General features: G+C 35.4%; 2 protein-coding genes across 2 annotated transcripts; both read left to right on the plus strand.

Annotated features, from left to right (window-relative positions):
• Window positions 1-7,861: 7,861 nt before the first annotated feature.
• On the plus strand, window positions 7,862-8,848 carry LOC105724380 (olfactory receptor 4A16). Its single transcript, XM_012462901.2, has one exon. It carries the CDS (start codon window positions 7,862-7,864, stop codon window positions 8,846-8,848), a length of 987 nt encoding a protein of 328 aa, XP_012318324.1.
• A 13,012-nt stretch (window positions 8,849-21,860) lies between these two features.
• LOC105724360 (olfactory receptor 4A15) lies at window positions 21,861-22,895 on the plus strand. The gene has a single exon (XM_012462886.3). It carries the CDS (start codon window positions 21,933-21,935, stop codon window positions 22,893-22,895), a length of 963 nt encoding a protein of 320 aa, XP_012318309.3. The 5' UTR covers window positions 21,861-21,932.
• The last annotated feature ends 387 nt before the right edge of the window (window positions 22,896-23,282 follow it).

Raw genomic sequence — 23,282 nt, forward strand, 5'->3', positions numbered from 1 at the left:
TGGTCCTGTCATCATGTATGGTGCATGGATCCACAGTTTTTGGGATGTTAAACAACAATCACTTTATGTTATCTCAAAATTTTGTGAGTCAGGAATTCAGACAGTTGTTGGCTGAGTGTTTCTTCTGTTTTGTGTGGCAAGGACCGAAGTCACTGTTTTATTCAGCTGATAACTGAGTTTTATGTAAGATACAGGACACTTTATAAATTCATAGCTTAATATCTTCCAGTAGTTTTAGAATAGTTTGAACTATATATCTTCAAGTATTTTGCCTACCTGATTCTTTTTCTCTTCTTTTTCTGGAATTGTAATTAATTAAAAGTATGTCAGAATTTTGCATTGTGTCCTTTATATCTCTTTTATACTAGTTTCTGCATTTGCAGCTTTTGCTCTCTGCTTGGTCTGCATATTTTCTTCTTATATTTCTTGCAATGTACTGATTCTCTAATTTTTGTCTCTAATTTGCTGTTAAAGCCAACCATTGAGTTTTTAATTTGTTATTATATATGTTAGTTTTTTAATTTACTTGGTTTATTTTATAATCTAGCTTGTGTTTTAATATTTGTACATACTAAGCTTATTTAAAAATGCTTATTTTTAATTATCTGGATCAGCTACATTTGTTTTTATTGCACTTGCCTTTCAATCAGGCCATGTCTTCCACACTCTGTTACTTTTTTTTTGAGTACCTGATTTTGCATATGAAAAGTTAAGAAAGCAATTCAAGATTTTTTTTTTTCCCTAAGAGAGAAATTTCTTGTATTTCTACTCAAGAGTTAACATTGGAGAAGTAAAAAAAAAAAAAAAAAAAAATCCCAGATAGTCTTAATGCAATCAAGAAATTAGATAATGCAAGCTGGACTTCAGTTCCTTTGAGGACTGCCCCATTCTCTGTGCACTCCTACTCTGTGGTCTCAAATGAAAGCCTTGTTGTTTATAAAGGACTCTTTTCCTTGGTAGACCTTTGATGTTACATGCTGTCCTTTAGGGTAAAGCATCTACAGAAAGTTTCACTCAGCTCTTCAGGCTTTCATTTATGGCTTTTAGAATTATTTCATACTTTCAGAGAAAAGACACTCCAAATTCAGGTTTCTGCTCTCTAGCTTTCTTTTTGTTTATTGAGACAGGGTCTTTCTATGTTGCCCAAGCTGGACTCCAACTTCTGGGCTCAAGGGATTCTTCCACCTCAGTCTTAAAAGTAGCAGGGACTACGTAATATGCTGATACGGTTTGGCTGTGTCCCGGTCCAAATCTCATCCTGAATTGTAATCCCCATAATTCCCATGTGTTGTGGGAGGAACCAGGTGGGAGGTAATTGAATCATGGGGACAGTTTCCCCCATGCTGTTCTCATAATTGTGAGTGAGTTCTCATGAGTTCTGGTGGTTTTATAAGTGTCTGGCATTTCCCCTGCTGGCACTCATTCTCTCTCCTGCTGCTATGTGAAGAGCCATGATTGTAAATTTCTTGAGATCTCCCCAGCCATGCAGACTGTGAGTCAATTAAACCTCTTTTCTCTATAAATTGCCCAGTCTCAGGTATTTCCTTATACCAATGTGAGAATGGACTAATACACATGTATTTCTCCTTTTAAACAAATAAATGTATAATATATTCATATTTAACTTTCTACTTTAGTAATAGGTATGGAATACAGAGAATTACTATGTACTATGGCATATTTTTTGGAATTTCTACATTAGGTGATATTTTGATGTATTTTTTATTGTTGGAGCAAATAAATTCTGACTCTGGGCTCTTGTAGCCATTATCTGATCTAACACTTTTGCATCACTCAGACGAGTGGAAAGCATTAGTAGTTATTTGAATTCAGCTAGAAGGGACATAGAGAGTTATGGCTTATTTTTATATTAGTTCTCCATCTTGGAGTCATAATTTAATCCACTGTATCTTTAATCATATCTGATAGTTTTTCAGAAGTAAAGATATGTTTGTGCATCCTTTAGCACTTATCAGTAAGAGCACAGTGCTTATAGACATGCTATTCGAATTTTAGAAGTGGTACGTGTTACATTTGGGGTGTATGAATTTAATCTATTTAGTGGGTAAGTTGAAAATGACCAACATTTAGTGGAGCCTGTTATGTGATAATGACCTTAGTTGTCTCAGAAAGGTATTTATGTGACTCTTTATCTAAGGCTCTTATGACACTGAAGATCCAATATTTACCTAAACGTATGATGAGATGAAGGTGTTCAATGAAGCCAATGATAAGCCAAGTCATGGAAATAGCAGTGGAGGCCCTTAAGCACTGCTCCTTTGTTGGCAAATACAGATTTTTTTATTGTAGAAACAGTTATTGAATTGATATTGGAATAAAATTAAAGGATTGAATGAATCCCATAGATTGTTATGGTTATATCTGACAGATTCAGGACTTGATCTAGAGCTTGTATTCTAACCTAAAACTGCAGGGCTATGATTACCTATTCTTCCAAGAATCGGAGTGTCAACTTCCATTGTTAGGCTCTCTGTCTCTGAGCCGCAGGGATTCTTGGACATGGACTTTCTAACAGGAAGGGTAAAACCCTTCCTGCTTGGAATATGGTTAGGGAAGAGAACTTGAGGCTGGTTCCCCCTTCATTCTGACTGAAATATTACTTGCTATAGCTCAGCATTTCATAATGTGAAATTCATAATTCATTTTTCAATTACTTTAGAATTTTTCTTTTCACATTATTGGCTTTTCACATTACCTGGCATTTAATGACCCTTTCTTGGTGAGACACAAGTCTTTTTCCTCTAGGGATTTTCTAAGGTGGGGCAGGGAAGTGTTCAGAGAGATTACTTCATTTTAATTTATTCCAAATATTTGATTAACTAGCCTGTGATGACCTTGCTGTCTCTCTTATTTAAAATACTGATGATATAAGTCATAGATTGTCTCTACACATAAATGAGATAATTATTTTCCTGATAGATATCTGAATAGAATATTTTCCTGATAGATACCTGAACAGTTAAATTTCTGCCCAAAGTTGAGTATGTCTTCAGTTGGTATCGAGTCCTCTAGGTGTGATGTTTTCTTGTTATATCCTTCCTTTCTTGTAAACATTTGTGAAAGTTACTGGGATGAGGTTGAAGAGATATAGGGAGATTTTTAATAGGAAATAAACGGATTTAGGGGTATGCTATTTGAATGATATTTGAATGACCGAAAGACTGAGGAGTTTGACTTCTGCCTGTGAGTAAGCTCTGTCATTGGTTTTTCTATGAAGTTAAGTTTCAGCATTGTCCTTGTTAGGTACAAAGCGTAATAGCTGGGCACATGAAAGTTATCAGAAATCCTCAGATCACAGTAAAGTACTTAAGGTTGCTTTGCCATAATTGAGGAAACTTTCACACAACAAATTTTAGTGTTGGTACATTTTTGTTTACTTGTGTCACAAAATAAGGGGCTTGTGCAGGTTAATTTCGACTAATTAGGTCAAGTTTTACATAGTCATGCAAAGACGGTCTCTTTGTTTTTCTATGAAGAAATTTTCCAGCAGGTGAGAGTATTCAACTATGTTTGTACATTATGTTTAAGCATCTTTATAGTTTGGTTATCTGCTTTGGAGAGTGCCATACTTCTCTACTGACTGAGATAGTGAGAAGCCTGTGTGGAACTGTGGAAACTGCAGCCATTAGGAACGGTTTCTATATCCATGGATCAGCCATCCATATCCATGTGTTCCATGATCACACATAGATGCATGAAATATCTACAATAACATTCAGTGAAAGAAGCATTGTTTTTTTTAAAATTTATTTTATTTTATTATTTTTTATTGTACTTTAGGTTCTGGGGTACATGTGCAGATCGTGCAGAATTGTTGCATAGGTACACACATGGCAATGTGATTTGCTGCCTCCATCCCCCTGTCACCTACATCTGGCATTTCTCCCCATGTTATCCCTCCCCAACCTCCCCATCCCCCCTGCTGTCCCTCCCTTGCCCCTGCCAACAGACCCTAGTGTGTGATGCTCCCCTCCCTGTGTCCATGTGTTCTCATCGTTCAACACCCACCTATGTGTGAGAACATGCGGTGTTTGATTTTCTGTTCTTGTGTCAGTTTGCTGAGAATGATGGTTTCCAGATTCATCCATGTCCCTACAAAGGACACAAACTCATCATTTCTTATGGCTGCATACAAGGAGAAGCATTGGTTTTTTGAACCAAAATGTGAGTATTTGAAATCACTGACAAGAGATATTCTTTGAAATTCCAGGGATAAATGTATCACAGGAAATGTAGCTAGTGTCTTAAATACCATATGGTTTTGTTGAAGGAATTCTAATTGGGAAAATAAAGCTAGCAAACATAAAAATCTTTCAGAATATGCAATGTATATTTGGTTTTAGTATATAGCCTAATTTGTTTGCCTTTTCTATTTCGCAAATAAGAAGAAAAACGTTTCATATTACATGCATAATAAACCAATAGATTTATAATCATAATCTTAGTTTATGGCATGTTGTATTTTATATGATTTATTAATGAAGGTGTACAATCATTTTCAGATATATTTGATTGGAGAGTTTAAAATTGCAGATCATGTCAGGTGTGTTAGAGTGTGAAGGAACCAATGCCTGTTATGTTCTGGAAGATAATATGGATTTTTACTTATAAATCTAGAAACAGTCCCAGCAAACATACTAGTAGATAAATATCCTCAGGGAAGTACCTCGTCTACTGTCATTTAAATAGATTTATATAACTGTGACTGTGAACTATAATATTATAGAGATTTTTTGTTATGGAATTTTATCTTTTGGAAATATGTTATTAGAAATCTATGTTAAATCATTGTTTTTCTGGAAAAATGTTAACTTCACAGTTTACATTCAAGGCCTAGTAATGGTATCTTTCAGTTTCTAAAGTAGTCTATTTTTAATTACTTACAGAGGATAGTTTACATACTCTATTATTTTACAAGTAAACATTTAAATTGTCAAAAGAATTATCCTGTTGAAATCTAGTTTTGATGATGGAAGAAGGAAAAGTCACTAAACCTTGCAGCAAGTCAGGGGTGAAAAAATAACAGAACTGGCTACAGACTACGCTATTCCCTTGAGTTCTTCAGCAGGTGTGTCTCTATCAGTCTATAGCTTCAACAATGACAGAACTCTCAAATCAACTGGAAGTGGTAATGTGAATGAGACATGTGGAATGTTCATCACAGCTAGCTTCTAGAGACAGCTCAAACTCTCTGCAAATGTCCTCTTCCACTGCCAGTTTATGTAAATGGAATCATCCTGTCTACACTTGAGTTTTAGTAATTCTGCAGTTTTCCTCAGCAGTGAATAATCAGAGTCTGGATTTGTATCTCTACTTCTCTACTTGTCCCATTGTTTTCCGTAATTGGCTTGTCCTTAACCATCAGATCTAGAGACTTCGAGAAACAATGTGTTTTTCTTTTGAATTTTCTTTTCTTTCTTTCTTTCTTTCTTTTTTTTTTTTTAAACTAGGATCTGGTCTGTTTTTGTTGTTTCTACTCCAAAAAGCCTCCTAAGGCACCCCAGGGATCCACAGGAGGTTGCACTTCCCGTATTTCCTCACAAAAAAGAATCTTTCTGAAGGAGATTTTTAAAAAATACTAGCCTCACTTAATTATCCCATTAATCCTTTTTTTTTTTTTTTTTGAGACAGAGTTTTGCTCTTGTTGCCCAGGCTCCTCAATGCAACCTTGGCCTCCCAGGTTCAAGTGATTCTCCTGGCTAGCCACCCGAGTAGCTGGGATTACAGGCATGCATTACCACGCCCGGTTAATTTTGTATTCTTAGAGACAACGGTTTTTCTATGTTGGTCAGGCTGGTCTCAAACTCCTGACCTCAGGTGATCCACCCGCCTGGGCCTCCCAAAGTGTTGGGATTACAGGTGTGAGCCACCGCACCCAGACCCTATTAATCTTTTTTATTGTTTGTGGATACTCATTTGTTAAATACAATTACTCTGTTTTCTGATTTTAACCTTCTGTTCATTTCCTGAGTGCTCCCTGATTGTTGGTCCAACTTTTTACTCTACTTATGCTTGCTTCTCATCAAGATACATTCCATCACAGGTAAAATTACTACTCATATAATTAAATTCTTAAGACATACAGTTTTATTGTGTGGCCCCTAAAGGCTTTCCTGAATTATAAGTATCTTATCCTTTTTTTCCTGGACTATGTCTATAAATCTTATCAAGTTGACAAAGATCTACATGATTGTTCTGAGTCTATGTTCACAGTGAGGCATTCAGGAACACTAATAATAGCTATCATTTATTGAGCCCTTACCAGGTACGTAGTAAATAAACATTTACTAAGTCTCTACTGATTTCCTCGTCCAAACAGTTCAATAAACCTTCCCTTGAAAATTCTGTATTTTCTTGGCCCTTTGCTTTGTTGTAATAAAATAACAACTCTAAGAGGTAAGCACTATTGTTATCCCCATTCTAAAAATGATGAAACTGAGAGGTTTAGTAAGTGCCCCAAAGTCACACGGTCAGTGGCAGTGGTGAAGCAGGGATTGCAGCAGAGGCAGTGTGGCTCCAGGGTCCACATTATTAACCACAGTGCACTCTCTCTCCAAAGAAGTCTTGGTTCTTAAATAGGGACACACTGAGTAGAAAACTTAGTCATTATTTGCTCATTCTATTTATGAAATCCCACGTACCACAGGCTAACATTTTTCAAGTAAGTGCAATATGCTTGGAAATTATTTAATTATAAAAATATGAGAAATAAAAAGAATTGTCAGCAGAATAGTATACGGTAGGGCTGCACTAATAGTATTATAGATGGTTTGAGTGGAAAGGATTCTGAGTTTATCTAGTTCAATCCCATTGTTTCCCAGTGAGCAAATTGAGACAGATGTGTAATTACGTTTAGAAAATGACTCCAACCCATGCCTTCTTACACTGAGCTTAGAATTTCTCCTTAGTATTTCTTTTTTTAATTTGGTTGCTGAGGTTGTTTTTTTGAGCACTCTTAGTACCTGAACAGCATTATAAGTAAAACTATGTTTTACCACAAACAAACCAAAAACCTGCTAGCTGCCGATGTAGTAGTGGTGACAGGGATGAGTAGTTTAGTTAAGTTTAAAACTATGCTGAAAATCAGAATAGTAAATGTGTTAGAAATTTTAGTACAGGCAAGGATGTAATGGAGAGAATTACAGCTCCCTAGAAATCAAACAGTCAGAGATTTTATGGTTATTTATACTGGTGAAAGTCGAGTCTCTTGAAATTTAATGAGAGATTAAAGAAGACTGATTATTCTTTGAGACACGGAGGTCTGAATGTTTAACAGTGGAATGTCATAGTACTGTGAGATATTTCAGAAGATGTTAATTTTGTTGCTGCACAGGTCATATTGTAAAGATACCACAACTACTACAAGTGTGAAGGAATGAATCTATGTTAATGTAGTTATTTCAAGTTTATAACTTATAACAAGTTTATAAGTTTCTTGAGAGCAGGAAACTGTTCCCTGTCCATCAAAGCTGACTGCTGTGCAAAAAAGTAACGTATTTTAAATATGAAGTTTTTAAGGTATGAATGATAGTTGCACCTTTAACTATTTTTCTGTATAGAATACCCACTAAGAATTAGACACAGATCATTTATCTGTTGGCTGAAAACAAATTCTTCTGAACGATGTAGACTTTTCAAGGGACGTTCTATTGGACTTTTTGGACGAGCAACACAATGAAGACTTAGTAAATGCTTATTAAGTATAAATGACTGTTGGAGATATAACGATGTAGATGTGCTCTGTGACGTAATAGATGTATTTACATTCCTATTCGCTATTTCATTACAGGTCCTGCTCTCCTGAGCTCTCAGTTCTGATATAAGCTTGGAAGAAGAGTAAATGAGACAGAGTAACAATGTTACAGAATTTGTCCTCCTGGGGCTCACTCAGGATCCTGATGTGCAAAAAGCATTATTTGCCACACTTTTACTCATATACATTGTGACAATGGTGGGAAATCTCCTCATTGTGGTGACTACTCTCGGCAGCCCCTCCTTGGGCTCCCCAATGTACTTCTTCCTTGCCTACTTGTCACTTCTGGATGCCATATATTCCACTGCCATGTCACCCAAATTGATGACGGACTTACTCTGTGATAAAAACAGCATTTCCTTCTCAGCTTGCATGGGTCAGCTCTTCATAGAACACTTACTTGGTGGTGCAGAGGTCTTCCTTCTGGTGATGATGGCCTTTGATCGCTATGTGGCCATCACTAAGCCACTGCACTATTTGAACATCATGAATCGACAGGTTTGCATCTTTCTCTTAGTGGTGGCCGTGGTTGGAGGTTTTGTGCACTCTGTGGTTCAAATTGTTATTGTGTACAGTCTACCATTCTGTGGCCCCAATGTCATTGACCATTTCATCTGTGACATGTACCCGTTATTGGAACTGGCGTGCACTGACACCTACTTTATAGGCCTCACTGTGGTTGCCAATGGTGGAGCAATCTGTATGGTCGTCTTTACCTTTCTGCTAATCTCCTATGGAGTCATCCTAAACTCCCTTAGAACTTACAGTCAGGAAGGCAGGCGTAAAGCCCTGTCTACCTGCAGCTCACACATCACAGTGGTTATCCTCTTTTTTGTTCCCTGTATTTTTATGTATGTTAGACCAGTTTCCAACTTGCCCTTTGATAAATTCATGACTGTGTTTTATACAATTATCACACCCATGTTGAATCCTTTAATGTACACGTTGAGAAATTCAGAGATGAAAAATGCTATGAAAAAACTCTGGTGTAAAAAGTTAAATATAGTTAGAATAAGAGTTTCTCCCATACTGAACATGTTTGTTACTAGTTCTAAGGCAACAAATAGCCAGTAAATTCTATCTGGATAATGTAGTCATTTAACAGATTCTGTAGGGATGCTTCTCTCTATCTACATAAAGCCATCAGAAAAATAGAATAAATTATCCACTGAGACTACAATCAATCTAAAAGAGAAATTCTAGAGAATGAATAAAAGTCACAGATAGTGGCCTTGGTACGAGTAAAAATAAAACCAAGCTCACTTTGTAACTTTATTTTTCTCAGTTTATATTGAAATAGGACTTAGAAAAAAATGCTTTATTCTTTTCAAAAGAGAAAACACAAGCCACTTCCTTCAGTAGATGTACTTTCACCCAAATTCGTGAGAAAACAATTTGGCTAATACTTAGAACAAATTTCTGGGGCCAAGAGAGTAGTTTTTAAATCTTATTGTTTATTATTCTATCAGTAAAGCAGCTTTCTGTATTATTAATTTTGTTTTAAGATTACTTTCATTCCTCGGGTCATGTCTGTGCATTTCCAGTTCAGGATATTTGGATGACAGACGATATTGTCTTTAATTAAAAACATTATTAGTAAACAATTTCATTAGATGGAATGTAGATGATGATGAAAATAGAATCTAGTTCTTTACTGCAGGAAAAAAATCCTTTAGTTTTGAGAACTGTACTAATCCAAGTTGTAAACATTTTTTTTTTATTTTCCTCACTATTTCTCATGTGAATTTTTGCCATTCTTTAAAGAAAAGGCAAAGCTGCTTATTTTGTATTCATTATGCTGAAAATATGAATAAGGAAATGTGTTATTTTGTGTAAGCAACATGTTTTCTAAATGTTGTATTTAATTTAAATTGCCTATAGACTTAAAAATGATTTGTTGTGGTATAGGCAACATTTTGGTTTTCAATTTCATGTTAAAAAACAAGTTTTTCTCAGTGTGCAGCCACCTTAGGACATCAGAAAACAAGAAGATTGAATTGCTTTAATTGCAATATAGAACATTATGCTTTGTATGATTTAATTTTTTAAAATAAATTTCATTATGTATGTTGAAAATATACAACATGATGTTATAGGATACACAGAGTAAAAAGGTTACTATTGTGAGGTAAATTAATATATGTATCATCTAAGACACTCACTTTTTGTGGAAAAGCAGCTAATGTCTACTCATTTAACATAAATACCAAATAGAGTACAATTTTGTTTCCTATAGTCCTCACATTGTACCTTAGTCAGAGGATATAAAATAACAGAAGCAGAAAGGAAGAATGAACACGTCTAGAGATCTAATGTACAAAAATTTACTTTTCTAAATAAAAAATGTTATAACTTTTATGACTTAAAAATTGTATAATTTGTATGAATACCAAATGATATGTGAAATTCATAATATTATCAATATAATTGAAACCACCTGTGTGTACCACCCGGATGCCATTCCTCTGCTTCTCGCCAGAGATAAATCCAATGCTAAACATTTTGTTAATCATAGTTAAAATAGTTTAACTACATATGTACTTTTTCTTAAAAGATATTGTTTAGATTTTTATATTCCTTGCCTTTATTAAAATTATATTGCCCATAGTTTTCTAAATTTTACTTTCTTCCACAATGTAAATGTTCTAAGATTTGATTATATTATGGTATGGTGCTTTAGTCTCTTAATTTTGCCTGATGTATATTATTCCATGTACCAATATACCATAATGTATGCATCAATTCAATCAGAGGCCATTTACATTGCTTTTAGTTTTTTTTTTTTTAAATGTTGCACAATATGCTGCTATGGACATCCTGAAAAAAATATTTTTTGTTAAGTATAATGCTTATATACCTTTACAAATGATTGCATTTTTTTCTAATGTTATATTACTAGTCACCTCATCAACCAGTTAAGTTACTCCTACCAATAGTGCATAAAAGTTTCATTGCTCTACATCCTTACCAACACCTCAGTATAGTGAGATGTTTGATATTTTCGCTAATGTAATAGCTGTAAGACTGTGAATATATTGTGGTTTTCATTTGCAATCTTTATTGCTATTGAAGTTGAGTATATTCTTAATGTGTTTATTTGATCTCTGTTTTTTTTTTTTTCTAATTTTCCTTAGATCATTAAAAAGTCAAGAAAAAAACATGCTATAGAGGATGTGGAGAAATAGGAACACTTTTATACTGTTGGTGGGAGTGTAAATTAGTTCAACCATTGTGGAAAATGGTGTGTTGATTCCTCAAGGATCTAGAACTAGAAATACCATTTGATCCGGCAATCCCATTACTAGGCATACACCCAGATGATTATAAATCATTCTACTATAAGGACACATGCACATGTATGTTTATTGTAGCACTGTTCACAATAACAAAGCCTTAGAAACAACCCAAATGCTCACCAATGATAGACTGGATAAAGAAAATGTGGCACATTACACCATGGAATACTATGCAGCCATAAAGAAGGATGAGTTCATGTCCTTTGCAGGGACATGGATGAAGCTGGAAACCATCATTCTCAGCAAACTAACACAAGAACAGAAAACCAAACACCACATGTTCTCACTCATAAATGGGAGTTCAATGACGAGAACACATGGACACAGGGAGGGGAACATCACACATTGGGACCTGTCGGGGGATGGGGGTTGGGGGACTAGAGGAGGGATAGCATTAGGAGAAATACCTAATGTAGATGATGGGTTGATGGGTGCAGCAAACCACCATGGCACATGTAAACCTAAGTAACAAACCTGCATGTTCTGCACATGTATCCTGCGACTTAAAGTATAATAAAAAAATTAAAAAATATATATACCTAGTAATAGGATCGCTGGATCATATGATAGTTTTAATTTCTGAGAACCCTTCATGCTGTTTTCTGTAATAGCTGTACTAATCTACATTACTAGCAACAGTATGCAAGGGTTCCCTGTTCTCCACATCCTCACCAACACTTGTTAACTTTTGTCTTTTTGATATAGCCAGTCTAACAGGTATGAGGTAACATTTAATTGTGGTTTTAATTTGCATTCCTCTGATGATTAGTGAATTTGATCATTTCTTTATATACATTTTAGGTCTTGTTTAGAGAATGCTTATTCAGATCTGATATGGTTTGGCTGTATCCCTACTCAAATCTCATCTTGAATTCTCACATGTTGTGGGAGGGACCTAGTGGGAGCTAATTGAATCACAGGGATAAGTCTTTCTCCTGCTGTTTTATGATAGTGAGTAAGTCTCATGAGATCTGATGGTATTATAAAGAGGAGTTTCCCTGCACAATCTCTCAGAGAGCTTGTCTGCTGCCTTTCATATAATACCTGACTTTTTCCTCCTTGCCTTCTGCCATGATTGTGAGGCCTCCACAGCTATGTGGGACTATAAGTCCATTAAATTTCTTTCTTTTGTAAATTGTCCAGTCTTTGGTATTTCTTTATCAGCAGTGTGAAAACAGACCAATACGGTAGATTGGTACTGGGAATGGGGCACTGCTGAAAAGATACCTGAAAATGTGGAAGTGACTTTGGGACTGGGTAACAGGTGGAGTTTGGAACAGTTTGTAGGGCTCAGAAGAAGACAGAAAAACATGGGAAAGTTTGAAACTCCCTGGAGATTTGTTGAATGGCTTTGACCAAAATGCTGATAATGGCATAGTCAATGAAATCCAGGCTGAGGTGGTCTCAGATGGAGATGAGAAATTTGTTAAGAACTGGAGCAAAGGTGACTCTTGTTATGTTTTAGCAAAGAGATTTGTGGTATTTTTCCCATGCTCTAGAGATTTGTGGAACTTTGAACTTGAGAGATGATTTAGGGTATCTGGCAGAAGAAATTTTTAAGCAGCAAAGCATTCAAGATGTGACTTGGGTGCTATTAACAACATAAGTTTTATAAGGGAAGCAGAGTATAAAAGTTTGGAAAGTTTTCAGCATTATGTTGTGATAGAAAAGAAAATCCCATTTTCTGAGGAGAAATTTGAGCTGGCTGCAGAAACTTGCACAAGTAATGAGAAGCCAAATGTTAATCACCAAGACAAAGTGGAAAACGTCTCCTGGGCATGTCAGAGACCTTTGCAGCAGCCTTTCCCAACATAGACCTGGAGGCCTAGAAGAAAAAAATAGGTTTCATGGGCCTGGCCCAGGGTCCCCCTGCTGTGTGCAGTCTAGGGACTTGGTTCCCTGCCTCACAGCTGCTGCAGCCATGACTAAAAGGGGCCAAGGTACAGCTCAGGCCATGGTTTCAGAGGGTGTGAGCCCAAGCCTTGGCAGCTTCCACATGGTGTTGAGCCTGCAGGTGCACAGAAGTCAAGAATTGGGATTTGTGAACCTCTGCCTAGATTTCAGAGAATGTATGGAAATGCCTGGATGTCCAGGCAAAAGTTTGCTACAGGGTTGGAGCACTCATGGAGTACCTCTGCTAGGGCAGGGTAGAAGAAAAATGTGGGGTTGGAGCCCTGACACAGAATCCCTACTTGGGGGAGCTGTGGAACTGTAAGAAGAGGGACACTGTCCTCCAGACCCCAGAATGGTAGATCCACTGACAGCTTGCACCATGTGCCTGGAAAACCTGCAGACACTCAACACCAGCCAGTGAAGGCAGCCAGGAAAAAGACTGTACCTTGCAAAGCTGCCCAAGACCATGGGAACAGGGGCGGAGCTGCCCAAGACTATGGGAACCCACATCTTGCATCAGTATGACCTAGATGTGAGACATGGAGTCAAAAGAGATCATTTTGGAGTTTTAAGATTTGACTGCCCTGCTGGATTTTGGACTTGCGTGGGGCTTGTAACCGCTTTGTTTTGGCCAATTTCTCCCATTTGGAATGACTGTATTTACCCAAGGCTAACAGCAGAACAGGCCAAGCTGAGGAAAGAATCTCAGAACTCAAAGACTGACTCTTTGAAATAACTTAATCAGACAAAAATTAAGAAAAAAAGAACTTAAAAAAATAGACAAAACTTCTGAGAAATTGGGATTATGTAAGGAGACCAAGTCTGTGACTCACTGGCATCTCTGAAAGAGATGGGGAGAAAGCAAGCACCTTGGAAAACATATTTCAGGATGTACTTTATGAAAACTTTGCCAACATTGTTAGAGGGAAACATTCAAACTCAGGAAATGCAGAGAACCCCTGTGAGATAATACACATGAAGAACATTCCCAAGGCATATAATAATCAGATTCTCCAAAGATGAAATGAAAAAAAAATGTTAAAGGCAATTATAGAGAAGGGGCAGGTCACATACAAAGGGAAATCCATTGTGCTAATAGTGAACCTTCCAGCAGGAAACCATACAAGCCAGAAGAGAGGCCTCTATTCAGCATTCCTAAAGAAAAGAATTTCCAAACAAGAATGTCAAATCTGGCCAAATTAAGCTTGATAAGTGAAAAATAAAAACAAATTATTCTCATACTAGCAAATGCTGAGGTAATTTGTTACCACCAGACATGTCTTACAAGAGGTTCTGAAATGAGCACTAAATGTAGAGAGACTATTATAGCCACTACAAAAACACACTTGAGTACACACACCAGTGACACTATAAATGAACCACACAAACAGAGCTGCTTAATAACCAACTAACAACACAATGACAGGATCAAATACACACATGTCAATGCTAACTTGGAATGTAAATGGGCTAAATGCCCCAATTAAAAGGCACAGAGTGGAATGCTGGATTAAAAAAAAAACAAAAAACCGCAACAACAAAGAAAACAAAAAAACAAGATCCAATGTTATGCTGTTTTCAAGAGACCCAACTCATATGCAGTGATACCCAGAGACTCAAAGAAATGGAGTAAAATCTGCAAAGCAAACTGAAAACAACAAAAAAAGCAGGGGTCCTAATCCTAATTTAAGAAAAAAAAAAAACAGACTTTAAATCAACAAAGATCAAAAAAGACAAAGAAGGACATTGCATAATGGTAAACGGTTCAATTCAACAAGATCTAACTATCCTAAATATATGTGCAGGGAACAATGATGCATCCAGATAAATAAAGTAAGTTTTTAGAGACCTGCAAAGAGACTTAGGTCCCCACACAATGATAGTGGGAAACTTCAACAACCCTCTGACAGTATTAGATTATCAAAACAGAACACTAACAAAGATATTCAGGACCTGAACTCAACACTTGACCAACTTGATCTAATAAATATCTACAGTATTCTCCAACACAAAACAACAGAACATACATTCTTATCATCATATGGCACAAAATCTAAAATCAAACCAACTGAACATACAACAATACTCAGCAATTCAATAAAACTGAAATCATATCAACACACTTTCAGATTTTCTCAACAATAAGAAAACTACACAAACCTTACAATTAATGAAAATTACACAATCTGCTTCTGAATGACTTTTGAGTAAATAAAGAAATTGAGGCAGAAATCAAGAAGATTTTTGAAATTAATTAGAAAAAAATACAACTTACAAAAATCTCTGGTACACAGCTAAGGCAGTGGCAAAAATAGAAGTTTATTGCAATAAATGCCCACTTCAAAAAGTTAAAGATGTCAAATTAACAACCTCACAGCTAGTGGAACTAGAGAAGCAAGAGCAAACCAACCCCAATGCTAGTAGAAGTCGAAAAATAACCATAATCAGAGCTGAAATGAGGGAAATTAATACACACAAAAATTTACAAAAGATTAACAAATCCAGGAGTTTATTTTTTGAAGAATAATAAGATAGATCAATAGCTAGACTAATGAAGAGAAAAGATAGAAGATACAAATAAACACAATTAGAAATGAGAAAGAAGATGATACCACTGAACCCATAGAAAGACAAAAAACCCTCAGAGACTACTATAAACATCTCTATGCACAGAAACTAGAAAACCTAGAAGAAATGATTAAATTTCTGGATACCTAAAACCTCCCAAGATTGAACCAGGAAGAAACTAAATTCCTGAACAGATCAATAATGAGTTCCAAAATTGAATAAGTAATAAAAAATCCACTAACCCAAAACAGTTCAGGACCAGATGGATTTACAGCTGAATTCTACCAGATATATAAAGAAAATATAATACCATTTCTATGGAAAGTATTCCAAAAGTAGGAAACTTACTGGCCTTTGATGCAGTTATGTTTATGTTAATATCTCTCTGTGTCCATTACTTTGTTACAGCTGTTATTCCCTAGAGCACGCACCAACAAATCCTGCATACAAATCTAGCAGAAACGTTTTTTTGGAAATACAACCCACACGTCTTTGTAAATGTTCTTTGCTCTTGGTTCTCTCAGAGAGGGTCATACATTGAATTGTTACGGTTCTCCTTTTCTGGTTTCTTCTTACCAGAGCTTTGTATGGAGTTAGTTACACTGTTTTTGTCTTCTGTTCATTTTGAAGTCCTGAAATAAGACTTCTATATAGATAGAGTAATAGTTGAAGTTTTTGGGTGTCTTCTAAGATTTCTAGTTCATAGGTGCCCTCTTTATAATTTTTTTGCATAGTACAAAATTTAAGTGAGGAAGGAAGAATTAGAATACCTTTAGATTTCGTCATACTTCTTTGTTTCCTCAGAACTTTAATTTTCTCTTTTTACTTCCTTACTTTCCTTTACCATGAAGTCACCCAAGAGTACCTTTCCTTGCTACTAGTCCTCATCTCCCCCAGAAGTGATGCCCTTTGGAGAATACCATCATGGGTCCTGCATATTTTCATTCTTTCTCTCTGCTCAACATCCTGCTTTATCAGACATCACACCTCTCATTAATGATTTTGAAATTAATGTGACTTACACTTTTGTGGGTGATTCTGGCTGTGCTCCATTTCCCTTGGGCTTCCTACCTCCGTCTCCTGTTCTCTGCAGTCTCTTCAGGGTTCCCCCACCTTCCTCTCTGTTTGTAGCTGCAGAGATCTCTCTGCTGGGATTTGATGTTTATTTCTCTATTTAGAGGTAGTTTGAAATTCATAGTCTTCTCAGTGTCAGTTATGCTAAATGTCCTAGTTATGTGTGATATTATGTACTTGCTGTGTTGTATGTATTGAATGTTTTTTTGGAGGATGTGTAGAGAGATTCTGACTTCAGGAGGAGCTGCCATTGTTATATGAAAGACATCTGAATATTGAGTGTCAAGTATTTCTGTATTTAATTTTATTTTTTCTTCATAATAATACTTTTCAAATTATAGGTTCTAATTATTTGTTTCTGTATTACTTTTTAAGAAAGATTATCCCCCCTCTGGACAAAATTTCTGTGTTGGGTTTGATATGTGGATGGTATCTCATCTGAGTTCGATTGAAACCTTTAGTAAGTTGATTAGCAATGGTCTTGTGCTGTTCTCATTAGGTATGTTTGCCATACGCAAAGCCTTAAGCTTTCCATTTCACTCTGGTGCCTTCTTAGAGCTGAGAATTTAAAATATATACTGATTAATCAGAAGCAAAGGAGTCTTGTTCATGCAACTTTATGTCTTTGTTTTTTAACAAGGGATTTGCTCTTTAATGTTACAGTGCTATTTTTTTGGCACTTAATTATCCTAAAGTATTTGTCCAGGAGAAACTTCTAAAAATATAGAATGCCCTGGAAAGATCATGTGGAAGGGCTGTTCTCTGGGGCATGATTCCTCAGTGAATTAATTTGAAACAAGCAACCTTGGGGACAAACTGAAAAACTCAGTGAAATATCTTGTTGTTCATTGTTGATTAAGTCATAGCTTCTCTTACCTGGGAGAAGATTTCTTGTCAGCTGTTAACGTTACTGTCAAAATAGGAAATAAAAGTCAATACCAGATATAGGTGATGGGGGGATGAAGGCAGCAAACCACCTTGCCATGTATGTACCTATGCAACAATCCTGCATGATCTGCACACACAGCGCAGAACCTAAAGTACAATTAAAAAAACTTAAAAAAAAGCCATTACCTTATTAGACGTGAACAATACTAAAGCAGTAATATAAACATATGAGTGCTTTTAAAATATTCAAAACAAAGCCCAGTTTTTAGATTATTTTTGTGCACTATTGACTAAGAATGTTATAAAAAGTTTGTTCAATTAATGAGGTCAGTAAACATAATAATGGGGTTTTAAATTTCTTTAATTTTAATATATATATTCTCAATGACAACTTTCCAGTTTGGTGATTCCTCAGTCATATCAACTGTTTATTCCTGAAACCGACTCTTGATAATCCCATAATCCAAATGAAAATGTTTATGAAAGTTGAAAAATATGATCATGCTTTGTTCAGGCAAAAGGCAATGCATCACTGTGTGACAAAGCATTTGCAGCTTCAGTGACCATGTGCCCTCTTTTCTTTGCAGTCATGCCTGTATTTATAGGGTGTCAATCCTGACTCATCTTCATCGAACTAGGCAGTAATTTTCTAGAAGCAAAGAAAAAAACTGCAGAAGCCTGGATTTGGAGCAAGTGACCAAGGAGGAAATAGAAGACCCAGGTAAAAAATTAAAAGTTTTTCACTGCTGTTATGATAGGGGAAAAATAGACTTTATTTGAAAGAGTTATGTATCTTTCTTAAAAAGTAGGTTTTATTATTTAATCTCAAGTGTCTGATGCCAGAACCTTCAAGAATAAAACAGCATACACATTTTTTTTCATTTTATAGAATATTATTAGTATAAGTACAATGGTAATAATTTTCTCCAAATTTTTAATTAGAATTGTTTAATTATATATTGAAATAAAATGCATAGCACAACATAACAATATGACTAGTATTTACAGTAACTTCATTTAGATTGCTTTATATAATTTAGAGAATACAACAATTATTTATCTTATATCTTAATACATTGATAATAACAGTGAGGATTACTATATTTCTTTTTTTTTTTTACTTTGTATATAGTATTTTTAAATGTCCTGGTTCTGTGATGATGTTTTATTTGTGTTGATTTTTTTTATTATGATAAAATATACATAACACATTGTTATGCAATTATCATCACTGCCCATCTCCAAAACTTTTCATCATTCTAAACTGAAATTCCATATTCATCAAACAATAATTTTTCCTTGCCCCCTCCTTTTTGTCCCTGGTAACCACTGTTGTACTTTCTATGTCTATGAAAATGACTATTCTAGGTGCCTTATAGTAGTGAGATTATACCATATTTGTCATTTCGTGTTTGGCTTAGCATGTCCTCAAGGTTTACCCACGTTGTAGCATTATCACAACTTCATTGCTTTTTAAGGTTGAATAATATCCCCTTGTCTGTATATAATATAATTTGTTTATTCATTAATTAATTGATGAACATTTAAGTTGTTTCCATCTTTTGGCTATTGTGAATAATTCTGCCATGAACATCAGTGTACAAATATTTGTTTCAGTCTGTGATTTCTGTTCTTTCGTGCATAGCCCTCAAATAACATTCACAGTACCATGTAAACGTTCACCACCTGTCTTTCTACGTAGCTCATTCCCCTCTTTGACATTTATTATTAAAACTAATTTAATCTGAGATACCTCTTTGTAGATTAGGGGATCAACTGGGTCCATAGTAGGGTTTGTCCAGTTTTACTCACTACATTTTTAAAACCCTAAAAATAAGGACATATTTATGTAGTTAACTCATGGCAGGAATTGATGTTGGCATTTTCCCTAAGTTTCTGTAGATCTTGTACCTAATGACATTTATAACTTCTGTTTCCATGGACGCTACCCTTTCTAATATGGTGTATGTGTAGGTCCATAAATTTACCCAGTAACTAGACTTTTCAGAACACGAGTTTTCATATTTTGTAAAGATTGCTATTGTGGGATACCTATCATAGATTCACATTTTTTGAGTATTTCTTTTTATTATTATTATTATTATTTTTTATTGCATTTTAGGTTTTGGGGTACATGTGAAGAACATGCAAGATTGTTGCATAGGTACACACGTGGCAGTGTGATTTGCTGCCTTCCTCCCCATCACCTATATCTGGCATTTCTCCCCATGCTATCTCTCCCCAACTCCCCAACCCCCTCTTTCCCTCCCTTATTTCCCCCCGATAGACCTCAGATTTACTCGGTCTCATTTGAATATGTTAAGAAATTTGAAGAATCTTACTAATGTTTGAATCAAATATGTATTTTTTCATAAAATATAATATTGATAAAATACAGAATTTGGAATCATTCAAAGTGATAATTTTCAATAGTTTAGAATAACAGTAATGCCTCTAAGAATATTTTAATAAGTGAAATATTTATTGAGTAATTGAAATACTATAAACAAATACGTGTTATAAGTACAAAAAGGTCAACAAGAGAGACTGTCCTACTGGAAGTTATCTCTCGAAAGCTCAGACAGCTCCTATGATTTGTGAATACTCATTTTCTATTATAAATGCAGAATAGTTTCAAAATCACCAGTAAAGATATTTAATCGTGTATATATGCAACAAAATATCAGAAGCCCCAAAGGTGGAACTTCAAGGAAGCTGATCTTATCTACTGATCTATCCTAAAGTTTAAAATCGGATGTTTTCATTTTTCTTTGACCCAAATGTGTAAAGATTCCTCGAAGCGAGTGCTGCTACTGATGCTGAGTTACCTTCCAGGCCACCTCCTGATTGATAACTCTGGGAATCTGATAATTTTCTGTTCTCAACTCATTCAGTTCCCTCAACCAAAATGCTTACCAATATTTCATTCAGCTTATGGCCTTTACTTATTTCCATCTGCCTTTGCTAAGTTATCTCTTATTTTGTTTATGTCTATGCTTTTACTCTCCCTCTGACACTTGAGTATATCTTGGCTTGCCTTGATACATAAAGGATAGAATACTCTCCTTACCTTCACAAATGACAATTACTAATACAGAGCATATTTAAAATAATCCTGCTAATACAAACTTGCACACATTACGCATAAAATTGGACCTGGATCACATCTGAAGACCCAACAGATGATTTATTTTACTCAAGTGAGAATGAATATCTTGTATTTGACATAAATTCAAATAACCAAGAACTAATATGAAAAAACTCTTATGTATTGATTAATAATCAAATAACCTTTAGGACATACTAAGCCTGATTAACATAAAATGGTCTACCAGAAAAAATGTCATCAGGTTGTTTAGGATAAATGTGTCAATGATAAGAATTCAGAAACTCATTTATCTGGAAAGACCATTACATTTCCAATAAGGAATTATAAGGTGGGTTGTGATTTTTCCAAGATGACTAAAGTAAAAATCAATTATATTTTCAGATTTCTTGTATATAATTATTTCTACTACACAAAAATTTTGCTGGAGTCTTTATTTTTGACATTCCAAATTCATCCATAATTAGCCATCATCAGTCTTAAACAAATGTAAAAAGTGGGGAAAATGTCTATGCAGTGCCTCTGCACTTTGATTTTTATTACTTATTTTTTTTCCCACTAATGACCTAGGTTACAACAGATGAAAATTCCGTGTGTGTGTGTGTGTGTGTGTGTGTGTGTGTGGTGTGTTTTCAAATAAAACATTGCTTTCATTGGACCTTCATGGCTAGGAAGATTTTAATGCATTTATTTCCACCCACTTGCTCTCTGAGCTTTGAAATTCAGTTTAATTAAATAAAATTTAATAAACATTTAGTGAGCACTCACAATGTGTCCAGTTCTTTGAGTGAGTTATTCCTGGATCCTAGGAGCTCACAGTAGAGTGTTTCAGAATGGTAAATATCTGAACATTAGCCTGTAATTTTATGCTCCATATACTGGATACTACTTTACATAAATATATAAGTCAAGTCAATGCATATGAGACTGTTTTCTTGATAGATCATGGAAGAACAAAATCCGTTCAAGGAAAAAAAAGAGAAATACTATGTACATGTCAAAAATGCAGTCTTTTTAAGAGACAGTCTCTAGAAAGCAGCTCTATTTTGATGTGTAATAGATTATCTCACATATGTATCCACTCACACATACCTTCCAGTTAGAACCCTGAAGCCTCATCATTGTGGTTAAAGCAATACATTTGTAAAAATAAAAAGGATAATTGTGGAAGGAGATTCTAGACACTCCTTTTCCAATGAGCTGCTCTATGTGAGGCCCTGGTCAGGGGAAACATGGTTGAGGAAGGCATCACGTTTTTGACATGGGGCTTGTGATAAATAATCTCAAATATATCATTGACTCTTTTGTTTGTAGGCTCTGACACCTGAGTCCAATGCTTTCAGAAGAACACATGGAAAATAGGAACAATGTGACTGAATTTATCCTCTTGGGGCTCACACAGAATCCTGAGGGGCAAAAAGTTTTATTTGTCACATTCTTACTCATCTACATTGTGACGATAATGGGCAACCTGCTTATCATAGTGACCATCATGACCAGCCAGTCCCTGGGTTCTCCCATGTACTTTTTTCTGGCTTCTTTATCATTTATTGATACTGTCTATTCTACTGCCATTGCTCCCAAAATGATTGTTGACTTGCTCTCTGAGAAAAAGACCATTTCCTTTCAGGGTTGTATGACTCAACTTTTTATGGATCATTTATTTGCTGGTGCTGAAGTCATTCTCCTGGTGGTGATGGCCTATGACCGATATGTGGCCATCTGTAAGCCTCTTCATTATTTGATCATCATGAATCGTCGAGTCTGTGTTCTCATGCTGTTGGTTGCCTGGATTGGAGGTTTTCTTCACTCATTGATTCAATTTCTCTTTATTTATCAGCTCCCTTTCTGTGGCCCCAATGTCATTGACAACTTCCTGTGTGATTTGTATCCCTTATTGAAACTTGCTTGCACCAATACCTATGTCATTGGACTTTCTATGATAGCAAATGGAGGAGCAATTTGTACTGTCACCTTCTTCACTCTCCTGCTTTCCTATGGGGTCATATTACACTCTCTTAAGACTCAGAGTTTGGAAGGGAAACACAAAGCTTTCTACACCTGTGCATCCCACATCACTGTGGTCATTTTATTCTTTGTCCCCTGCATCTTCCTGTTTGCAAGGCCCAATTCCACCTTTCCCATTGATAAATCCATGACTGTGGTTTTAACTTTTATAACTCCAATGTTGAACCCACTAATCTATACCCTGAGGAATGCAGAAATGAAAAGTGCCATGAAGAAACTTTGGAGTAAAAAAGTAAACTTAGCTGGAAGAGGGCTGTATCCCTTATGAGAATGTGACATTCATTCTGTCACAGAAGCAAGGACTAATTTCACTATCCTATATGGTTACATTTTGGTTATCATTCCCCTTTAGTTATTTAGTTTACTTATTCCGAAGCACTCATATAAAATAATATTTAAATGCAATGTTACACTCATTACAGACCAAGAGAATTGCATAGGTTTAACAGTGTGTACTGTTTTTTAAATCATATTGTGTTAAGATTCTTTGGTAGATAACAATAGTTAGTTTTATTTCAAGCTCTTTTTTATTTTTAAAAATCATTTATTTTTCTTTTTTATTTATTTTAAATTGACAATAATTGGGTATATTTATGAAGTACAATGTGATGGTTTGATCTATGTATACATTATAGAAAAATTTAATCAGTCTAAT

Source organism: Aotus nancymaae, unplaced genomic scaffold (genome assembly GCF_030222135.1).
Source record: "Aotus nancymaae isolate 86718 unplaced genomic scaffold, 86718_ANA_hifiasm-v0.15.2.pri h1tg000059l, whole genome shotgun sequence".
Taxonomy (NCBI): domain Eukaryota; kingdom Metazoa; phylum Chordata; class Mammalia; order Primates; family Aotidae; genus Aotus; species Aotus nancymaae.

Coding starts and splice junctions, on each gene's coding strand:
- LOC105724380 (XM_012462901.2), top strand. CDS start 7,862: ATGAGACAGAGTAACAATGTTACAGAATTTGTCCTCCTGGGGCTCACT.
- LOC105724360 (XM_012462886.3), top strand. CDS start 21,933: ATGCTTTCAGAAGAACACATGGAAAATAGGAACAATGTGACTGAATTT.